Consider the following 10,923-nt stretch of genomic DNA (forward strand, 5'->3'; position numbering starts at 1 on the left):
AGACGTGGGGACAGAGAAACAGCTCCCTGCAGGGACGGCTGCAGGCAGCAGAGTCATGCTCAAAGTATGAGAGGAAACCGTCAAGTCCAAGGCCACCTCTCCTCCCGCAGTCAGCGCAGCCCTCTGCTCTCAAGGTTGTGGGCTCCAGCTAAAGGAAACAAAAGAAGCCTTAATACTACTAATGACACCACATTATTTAGAAGTGGGAGTGAAGATGCTGAAAATGCCTTCAACAGTATGTGTGGATGAAGTCTGACTCGAACTTGGAATATAGATTTTAGTCACCCCTCTTCCCATTTACACAGTGCTGTAGGTCAGGGCTGACTCCTCTGGAGCTCATGGGCAGAAGCCCCTACTCGTTGTGTCAAACTCAGCCAGCACAAACCAGAGCTCAAGCCATAGAGCTCAGTGACACTGCTGCTGAGATGGGGAGAGGTAATGTGTGTGTGTTTGGGGGAGGTTATGAGAAACTTGCTCAGAGAAGTCTGTCCTAACTTGTCAATGTATCTCCTTCCTCGGACAGTCCCCCTGTGCCCCAAAGGAGCAAATGTCCAACAGCAGCTCCCTCAACGAGTTCCTCCTCCTGGCATTTGCAGACACGCGGGAGCTGCAGCTCTTGCACTTCTCGCTCTTCCTGGGCATCTACCTGGCTGCCCTCCTGGGCAACGGCCTCATCATCACAACCGTAGCCTGCGACCACCGCCTCCACACCCCCATGTACTTCTTCCTCCTCAACCTCTCCCTCCTCGACCTTGGCTCCATCTCCACCACTGTCCCCAAATCCATGGCCAATTCCCTGTGGGACACCAGGGCCATTTCCTACTCAGGATGTGCTGCACAGATATTTTCCTTCTTTTTCTTCATTTCAGCAGAGTATTATCTCCTCACTGTCATGGCCTATGATCGCTATGTTGCCATCTGCAGACCCCTGCACTATGGGACCCTCATGGGCAGCACAGCTTGTGTCAAAATGGCAGCAGTTGCCTGGGTCAGTGGTTTTCTCCATGCTCTCCTGCACACTGCTAACACATTTTCCATACCACTCTGCCAAGGCAACACAGTGGACCAGTTCTTCTGTGAAATCCCCCAGATCCTCAAGCTCTCCTGCTCAGACTCCTACCTCGGGGAAGTTGGGCTTCTTGTGGTTAGTGTCTGTTTAAGCTTTGGTTGTTTCATTTTCATTGTGCTGTCCTACATGCAGATCTTCACTGCTGTGCTGAGGATCCCCTCTGAGCAGGGCTGGCACAAAGCCTTTTCCATGTGCCTCCCTCACCTGGCCGTAGTCTCCCTGTTCATCAGCACTGGCTTCTTTGCCTACTTGAAGCCCCCCTCCATCTCCTCCCCAGCTCTGGATCTGGTGGTGGCTGTTCTGTACTCAGTGGTGCCTCCAGCAATGAACCCTCTCATCTACAGCATGAGGAACAAAGAGCTCAAGGCCGCACTGAAGAAACTGATTCAACTTCTTGTAGTTCAGCAGCAACAAGCTGCCCATCTCTCCTCACAACCAACTCCTAGTTTATCTCAGACAACTCTTGTGCTTTGGGAGTTCTGTCTGCAATAGTCATGTTTGTGAACAAATGTTTGAATTCATCCCACCTCTCCAGAGGCACAAACCCCATCTGTCTGATTCGGAGGCTTTGTGTAAATCTGCTGATCACTGTGTCAGAGCTGGCCTCCCTTGCAGCATCTGTGTAATAAAAGGGGACTTCATCAGTACACTGTCTGAAGACTGAGCTCTTCTCCAAAAGTGGGAGGCAAGAATGCACTCAGGGATTTGCACCCAAAAAGTCCCTGTTGCCGTGCCTGGGTTTTTCATGGGCTAAGAGGCATCAGCTTGTAGAGTGCTGTGTTAGGGAATGAGGGCTGGATTCAGCTGTCACTTCTGGGTGCCCAGTGCCCCTGGAGAGGGTGAGTGTTCAAGTGGTATCTGCTAGGGGCTGTTTCACATAGTAGAGGGCTGGTAACACATTCCTATCCTTCTGGAAGGGAGTATGGAGCCACCAGGTGAGCAGAGGGGATCTCCAGGGGCAGTTTGTGCCTGGAGTGGCCAGTGAGCGGAGACTCACAAAACCAAGTGGAGTCACCCAAAGTCAAGGGCCAAACCAAGCAATGCACCAAATCAGAGCTCTGGAATCTCAGAAGAGGTAGTGGGGACTCCTCAGGCACAGGAAGGAAGCCTCAAGGGTGGTTCATGTCACCAACAATGAAAAACCATGGCTGGATCTAATGGCACACCTGACCCCATTCTGAGCCATTGGAAATGCCTTGTGATTGCTCTGAGCATCTTCCACAGCCACAGATGCCTGGGGAGGGGGTTGTCAGGTGCAGTGATGCTGCACCAGCCAGGTCTACCCTGACCAGCACAGCCAGTGTGGAGTCACCCTGGGGTCCCACAGCCTGCTCACCCTGCAGAGCAGCACCACAAGCCTGGGGAGCACAACAGAGGGGTGCAGGAATGGCTGGGCAGGCCAGCATGGACACACTGACCTGGGGAAAGGCTCTCTGGAGAACAGGGATGTCTCTGGAGAAGAGCAAAGGAATAATTGCGTGCTTGCAGGGAGGAAGAAATTAAAACCTGTTTCTGTGTGTGTCAACTCAGGGCAGGCTGCTCTGTCGCTGGACACTTTCACTAACCGAATTCGTCCATTGTATCATATATCATCGTTCCTTCCCTTTCCTCTAACCATTTTCCAGTTTCCAACCAATGTTGAGGAACCTTGGTGCTCTGCTTGAGAAAGCTGTCAAGTTGATGCAAGGTTACTCCAAGTGATACTGATGGATTAAATGGTGCAAGAAAAGACATCGTTTGTTCAGTCATATGAGAAGTTAACCAGAAGTCTGCGTGGTGATTTGGTCAAAACCATAGGTCCCATCACAATGGCTTTTGTTGCCTTCCAAGTCTGGAGTACCCATCTCACTCTGTTGTCAGAACCATGTGCAGCTTCCCATCCAGTGCGTTACTACATAGAGCTACATTTAGACTAACTTTAGCTCTTAGGGTTAGTGTAACATGATTGCCTACAATCAGTCCTTGACCTCGTGCTATTACAGATGGTGTTTCTCTTATAACTGTAGTTTTGAAGATGGCTTGTGACTGATCTTCAATACCCAAGTTGTCACATGGGCAACGTGAAAAGGCAGAACTGTTAGAGACACGTTTCAGGTGTGTTTTCCAGTTATCAATGTTCCCACGGTTAGCAGATAACACCATATCTCCCTGCAAGAGAAGACACCTAGGTCTTGGACATAACCCAGACCTCACTAAATGGTTAACTTACTCCCTTCATTGTCTACAGCATCCCATGCTCCTTTTCCATGGGAAAAGAGCAGAGTCACCCAGACCGATCCCTGAGCTGGATGTTTAACCACAATCTCACCTCCAGGACTTTGATGGGGTTTTATTTCTGTTTTAACAGGAATTCATGCAGCTACTGACACAAACCCCTTATCTATGGGACTTCCCATGGCAGTTTGTCGCTTATTTAGCCACCTTACAACTTCCCACAAATGGGATCCCCACTTAGAAGTATTCTATGAGAGAAGAGTCACTCTTGTGCAGCTGTTGTTTCTGTCAGCCACTCCATCTTTCTACTACCCCATTACTTGGAGGTTGATACCATAGGCGAAAGGTCTACTGATCTTTGTTTGAAGCACACCGCGTTTGCAGTTCTTTGTTCTTCAAATGTGTTCCATTACCAAATTGCATTTCTCTGGGAAAGTAGCAAACCAGTGGTTCAAACCAGCAAGGCTTGCTAGTCCAGTTGCAGCTCAGGTGGGGTGCACGTTCCCTCTGCCGATAAATATTTCTGCTCCTGCAAGGATTTATTTCCAGCCTTCAGGTGTTTGCATGAGTCTGGAGGGTGGCCTAAAACAAAGGCCACCCTCTGGTTCCCTTTGTGCTGAGATAAATTCCGCTTGCTTTGCATCAGCTGTGGTCCATCACAGCCTATGTTCTTCCCTGAACCTTCTTCCATTGTAGGAATTGATTGGTCGGTAACAATACAAGATGCAAGTAGAGTTCAATTTCTCAGAAGATGTTCTAGGCTACCAGGCTAGAATGCACATAGGTGCCTTTGTCAAAATAAACACCCGTAGGTATGAAAAGAGGCTCCTAGGCTTAAATAGGGTCAAGTATGAAATTCAAAGAACACAAACCTCAAGGGTTTGAAAAAGAAGGATTGCTTCTACCCTAAAAAAAATTCTAAATTTTAATAGTCACCCCAGAGAAATTTCTGTTTGAATTCACATGAGACAAGCTGTTTTGCTTTTGTAAAGCATAGGTAAATTTTTTTAAGTTTTACAACAATTTTTGTAGGCAATGGACAGGCATCTTCTTCCAATTCTACCCATGCAGGGCCAAGTACAGCCCTTTCCACCCTGCTCTCCCCCAGCACCTCTTCCCTGAATTCGGGGTGCCCTGCACAATGTCCTTCCTTGTGGGTGAAGGGGGACCGCAGTTCTCCAAGAAAGAGGCTGCAGCCTCAGCACTTGTGGCAAGGGCTCACACAGCAAAATGGCCATGGGAGCTCCCTGCTCCATTGCTGCTCATCTTTGAGAGCTGCTGGGGGAGCATTTGGTGTTAGGAGTTGTGGGAGGGGGTCCCTTGCAGGAGTGTTCCCTCCCAGAGAGCTGGAGTGCCCTCCTGTGGGGCCTGGACTCCCATCACAGAGAGCATTGGGGACCATCTGCCTGCAGCGCCGCCAAGGACAGAGCCCCAGGAAAGGTGCAAGATGCACAGAAGAACACGGGAAGGGCCCAGGGGGAGAGGAATCCAAAGGGGTCAGGAAATGAGATGTGTGGGAAGGCCATGACTTCCAGGTAGGAAGGGTGTTTCTCTGGTCTCCCACCAAAAGGAACCTGATGATGACTGACCCTGGATTTCCAATGGCAAAGTGTGGTAGGGAAAGAGCAGCCCTCCATGAACAAATGCCACCGGCTGCTGTAGCTGCGTGCCAAGTGCTGTGTGCCAAGCACTGCCTTGGCCTGCCTTGCCCTGTGCTGGGGGGAAATGGCTAGAGGGGGCAGAGCAATCCCAGAGGAGGTTTGCCTGCTCAGCTGAGGACCACCAGTGCCTTCTTCCTGCTGCCAGACTGGTGAGGGGGGGCTCCGAGACACCTGTGTCGCTGGATCTTGCACCAGCTGGCAAGGCTGCTGAGAAGGGAGGACTAGTTTTGTCAGATGCCCACCAGGGCTTTCTTCGTTGAGGTGGGCCTCATGGCAAGTGGTGACTCTCTGGAGGTGCCTCTAAATGCTGTGCTGGCTCATGCACATGGCTGTGGGGTGATGTTGGTCAATGGAGCTGGGGCGATGGAGCTGGGGCACTCCTCTGAGTCACCCTAACTTTGGCTCATTTCTGCTGGGCTGCCACTTGTAAAAACTTGGATTTCGTGCCTCCTTTGTGGCAGCTCTGTGTTCAATTGCTCCTCCAAGGGATGGGAACCAGAGGCTGCAGAGGGTTCAGAGGATGGGAGGAGGAGGTGAGTGGTGTGTGCAGTGTGCCGTGAGGCCCAGTGCTGGGAGCAGGGCCTGGGGGTGTCTCCACAATCCCTGCTGCCTGTGCGCTGAGCTTTGTCAGGGCCTGGTGCCCTTGCCCTGAATGGTGGGTGGGATGCAGGGCTGCCCAGTGCACGCAGTCCTGCCGGCTCAGCCAGTCTTTCAGTGCTGTGTGCATTTCAGCTGCTGGATTGCCCTGACCTTGCCCATATGGATGATGCCGTCCTGCCGCTCCTCCAGAGCTATGTCCAAAGTCAGAGCCTGAAGATGTGTGGACTGGCATTCAGAGGCCTCATGAGCCTGTCGCAGAGTCCCGAGATGGTGAGCAGGGGGGCAGCTGGGTGAAGCCATGCTGGCAGCCTGGGGCTTGACAGGAGGTGTTCATCTGCCCTGAGTCTTTCATGCCAGGCACTTGGCTGGGCTGCACAAGCAGAAAGGCACCAATGCCCACCAGGAAGAGCTCCTGGTGGTGGCATGTGTCGGCTGTGCTAGGCAGAGATCCAGGCCCAGCACCAAACAAGCCAGCTCCAAACAGCCTCAGTCATGGGAGCGCTGCGGCCAAAGTCACGCTACAAGAGGGATGATGAGCCAGAGCTCAGGGTCAGGCTAATGTAGACGGCTGCTCCTGGGCCTCGAGGCAGGAGCCTTCCTCCAAATAGAGGCCATAGCATGCTGAGGGCCCCCTGGGAGATCTCTGCCCTGCAATGCAGCCTCTGTGCCGTGGGTGTTTGCAGAGCCCTGGCCCCGGACACTGAGCCCTGATGGGAAGTCAGCACCCAGAGCACTTTTGGCAGGGGGGGTCTGGCCTTGCTTCACTGAAAGGAAGTTGTATGTTTCACACAGGCAAGGAGAATGCAGAGCCTGCTTCCAGACATCATGGAGTGGCTGCAGGATGCTGGCAGGGACATGCGTGTGGGAAGCCTGATGTTGCTGAGAAACATCCTTAGCCCCCTGCACCAGAAGGGCTCCAGCCCCATTGCTCTGCAGCTGGCTGAGAAGCTTCTGCGAGCTTTGATGATGGACGGCTGGTGGGAGAGCCAGGGACTCTCCTGGCGTGTCCATGGGTCTATATGCGTGGCTATGGGTGCTGTGTGTCCCTCTGACATTCCCTGTGACATTCCCTGTGCTGGCCTCGGTGTCCTGCACTGCGGGACTAGATCAAACCAGCCCCTCTCTGCCCTCGGCTGCTCTGTCTCATGCTTGACTTCATGTGGTGCTTGCCTGGCCTGGGGCAGAGAAGAGCAAAGAGGTAGGAGCAGGCTAGAGAGTGAGGGAGAGGCCATGTCCCGGGGCTGTCCCCTTCTGTCATCCTCTCCTGCGAGGGGGCCCTGATGGAGTCTTAGGGAAATCCAGAATGTTCTCTCCAGAGGCACAGGGAGACAGAGGCCAGGGAAGCTTGCCCTGCTGCTGCCAGCAACCCTCATTCTCCTGGCTGCCTTCCCAGCAGCTTGTCACCAGCTCTGACCTCCAGCCGGGCTGGGCAACACATGTGCCTGGAGAGGGTGAGGCCTCACAATGGCAAACCCTCTTCTCATGCCCACTTCCTGGAGTCATTGCTGAGGCCTCCCCTCCTCTCCTCCCTGCCCACAGGAAGACAGCCCCGTGCGAGAGCTCTCCATCCTCCTCTGCAAAGACCTGATGGAGATTGTGGTGGGGAAGAACAAACGGTGCATGAAGCAGCACGTGCAGAGGAGCCTGGTCCCACTCTTCCTCCACATGAGTGACCAGATGCAAGGAGTGGCCCAGGTATGGACCAGGGATTTGGGAAAGCAATGGTGACATCCCTTGGGTGGGCCGGAGCAGCAGGGCAAGAGCTGCCGACAAGTGTCCCTTTGAACACACGTCAGTGTAAGATCCAACTTTCTGTGTCCCCAAGGACAAGGCAGAGCTGCCTCTGCCTTCAGCGAGGGACAGACCCAAGCTGCATCTCCTCATTCTGGGCTGGGAAAGGCTCAGGACCTTGCCAAGATGAGGGGGATGCAGGGTGTCCTGCCCCGGCTGTGGTGGCATCTCCCGGTCTCTGCTGCTCTGCAGGCCTCTCGGGAAACCTACACTCTCTCCTCTGCTCCCTCTGAACCTCGGTACCACATAGCTTCTAGCTGGCAGTCATGAACAGGAAGGAAGAGGAGGCTGGTCCTGGAGGAGGGACAGGCCTGGCCTTCTGGGGAGGCTTGGTACCGGCCCCCTGGCTTTGTGCTGTCTCCAGCTGCTGAGGAACAGCAGCAGAGCAGTACCTGCACCAGAGCCTGCTGCACCTGGAGAACCTTGAGGCATCCTTGCAGGAGGCAGCCATGAGGTTCATTGGTGAGCCACAACCCCAGACCCATTCCTGCCCACAAAGATGGGTTGAGAGGTGGTTCTTCAGTCCCTCACACCACCTCTGGATCCTGCACCCTGGGGACCATACTTGGCCTCATAGGCAAGCTCAGGAAGTGTGGGCTAGATGAGCAGACAGTGAGGTGGACTGAGAATTGGCTGAATGGCAGAGCTCAGAGAGTTGTGATCAGTGGTGCAGAGTCTAGTTGGAGGCCTGTAGCTAGCAGGGTCCCCCGGGGTCAGTACTGGGTCCAGTCTTGTTCACCTTCTTCATCAGTGACCTGGATGAAGGGACAGAGTGCACCCTCAGCAAGTCGGCTGACAATACAAAACTGGGAGGAGTGGCTGATACGCCAGAGGGCTGTGGTGCCATTCAGAGAGACCTGGACAGGCTGGAGAGGTGGGCGGAGAGGAACCTCATGAACTTCAACAAAGGCAAGTGCAGGGTCCTGCACCTGGGGAGGAATAACCCCATGCAGCAGTACAGGTTGGGGGCTGACCTGCTGGAAAGCAGCTCTGTGGAGAAGGACCTGGGAGTGCTGGTGAACACCAAGTTGACCATGAGGCAGCAATGTGCCCTTGTGGCCGAGAAGGCCAATGGTATGCTGGGGTGCATCAGGAAGAGTGTTGCCAGCAGGTCGAGGGCGGTTATTCTCCCCCTCTCCTCAGCCCTGCTGAGGCCACATCTGGAGTACTGTGTCCAGTTCTGGGCTCCCCAGTACAAGAGGGATGTGGCACTACTGGAGCAAGTCCAGCGAAGGGCCACAAAGATGATTAGGGGACTGGAACATCTCTCTTATGAGGAAAGGCTGAGAGAGCTGGGCCTGTTTAGCCTGGAGAAGAGAAGGCTGAGAGGAGATCTTATCAACGTGTACAAGTATCTGAAGGGAGGGTGTCGAGAGGATGGGGCCAGACTCTTTTCAGTGGTGCCGAGCGACAGGATGCGAGGCAATGGGCACAAACTGAAACACAGACACTTCCATCTGAACATGAGGAAAAACTTTTTCACTGTGAGGGTGACAGAGCACTGGAACAGGTTTCCCAGAGAGGTGGTGGAGTCTCCTTCTCTGGAGATATTCAAAACACGCCTGGACGCAATCCTGTGCAATGTGCTCTAGGTGACCCTGCTTGAGCAGGGGGGTTGGACTAGATGATCTCCAGAGGTCCCTTCCAACCTCAGCGATTCTGTGATTCTGTGATTCTGTGTAGGGATCACCATGGCAAGCAGCTCAGAAAAGCCAGGTGAATGTACAAAGAAAGCAAATCCAGGGTCAAGGTGAAGGGTTAAACAGGGGTCGGCTGACTTCATGGGAGGGTATCAGGTTGGTAAAAGAAAACAACTTGGAAGGTTTGAAAAGAGGAAAAAATGCAGTAAAAGGTGGGGGGGGGAGGGGGAAAGGCTATTTGGGGGTAGGTGCCAAGCAACACTGAACCTGAATGTCTCTGGAGCAGGAGAAGGCTCAACATGCAGTTGATCTGGTCATACTTTTGTGAGATCTGCTTCCATGATCACAAGCAAGCGGAATGTTTTCCCAAGGTCAAGAGAAGACTTGCACTGGAAGGAAATGCAGAATTGTTCCATCTTGAAGGGACCTCAGGATGTCTGTGGCCCAACTTCCTTCCTACAGCAGGGTCAGCTATCAGGTCCAATCAGGTTGCTCAGGACTTTACTCATTTGGGACTTGAAAACCTCTGAAGATAGAGATGGCACAGCGTCTCAGGGCAACCTGCCCCAGTGCTTGACTCTCTGGATGGGTCAAAAGTTTCCCCTTACACCTAGCCTGAACCTCACTTCTTTCCGCTAATGCCCATTGGCCTTCACCCTCACATCATGCACAACAGTGAAGAGCCTGCCTCCATCCCCTTGATGACATCCTGGTGGGCATGGGGAGGCTGCTATTAGGTGTCCCCAAAGCCTTCTCTTCTCCAGGCTGAATAAACACAGTTCCCTCACCTCCAAGAGTGACAAAGTCAACATTACCTCGGTGTGCCTAGCAGGTTTAAGGTTCTTTCAGTCCTTCTGGATATTGTTGGATCAGCAAAGGACCTCATGGATGTTAGAGTGCAATCACCCTCATACCATGACTTTCTGCATTTGTCACACTCATTTGGCATCGTGTGGTAATGTACAGGTGTTGTAGGCTGTGAAGAGGACTCACTCTGGACAAGCAGTTGCTCATAATGAAACCTTGAACTGAAAACCTTTCAGGCCCAAGAGGCAACCTCCCACCACTAGGAGGGGCTGGCTCTGGGGAGGCCATGGCAGGTACTAACCCACGTGCACAAAAGGATTTCCTGCCTGCAAGAATTGCAGTGGCTATCTCCAGAGAGGACAAAATCACCAAATCATTCAGGCTGGAAGGGAACTTGGGAGGTCTCGAGTCCAGCCTCCTGCTCACATGGGGATCAACACTGAATTCACACCAAGTTCTTGAGTGCTTTGTCCAGCTGCATCCTGCAAGCCTCCCAGAACAGAGAGTCCATAACCCCTCTGAACCCCACTTCAAATGCTTCATGGTCCTCATTGATTTTTCTTCCTCATATACAGTTTTGACTGCACTTGTTTCAGATTATAACCTTTGCCTCTCATTCTCCTGCCATGAATTCCTGTAAAAACCTGGTTCATTATCAATGGCAACCTTGAGTTGGGAAGCTGCTATGAGTCCTCCCCAAAACCTTCCCTTTTCTGCGCTGAACAAACCCTCTTCCCTCAGCCTCTCCTCACCGGGCAAGTGCTCCAGGCCTCAACCACCTTGGGGGCCTGCCACTGGGCTCACTCCCTGTGATCAACAGCGTTGTTCTACAGGGAGCCCCAACTGGACGCAGTATCTAGATGGGCTCTAAGGAGTGTTGAGTAGAGGGGCATAAACACTTCCCTCCATCTCCTTGCTGTGCTCCTGTTCATGCAGCCCAAGATGCTGTGGCCTGCTTTGCTGCCAGGGCACACTGCTGGCTGATGTTCAGCTCGCTGCCCACAAAGACTCCCAGGTCCTTTTTCTGCAGAGCTGCTGCCCAGCCGGGCACTCTCCAGCCTGTATCACTGCAGGGTGTTGGTCTGTCCCAGGGGCAGGACCTGCATTTCTCCTTGTTGAATTTCACTAAGTTCCTGACAGC

General features: G+C 53.0%; 1 protein-coding gene across 1 annotated transcript; it reads left to right on the forward strand.

Moving 5' to 3' along the window:
• Nucleotides 1-748: 748 nt before the first annotated feature.
• Nucleotides 749-1,384, forward strand: LOC136993101 (olfactory receptor 14A16-like; the record flags this gene model as incomplete). Its single annotated transcript, XM_067303114.1, has 1 exon — nt 749-1,384. A coding segment is annotated over one exon (636 nt), but the record flags the coding sequence as incomplete, so codon positions are not given.
• Between the last annotated feature and the right edge of the window lie 9,539 nt (nt 1,385-10,923).

This window comes from Apteryx mantelli, chromosome 11 (genome assembly GCF_036417845.1).
Source record: "Apteryx mantelli isolate bAptMan1 chromosome 11, bAptMan1.hap1, whole genome shotgun sequence".
NCBI lineage: Eukaryota > Metazoa > Chordata > Aves > Apterygiformes > Apterygidae > Apteryx > Apteryx mantelli.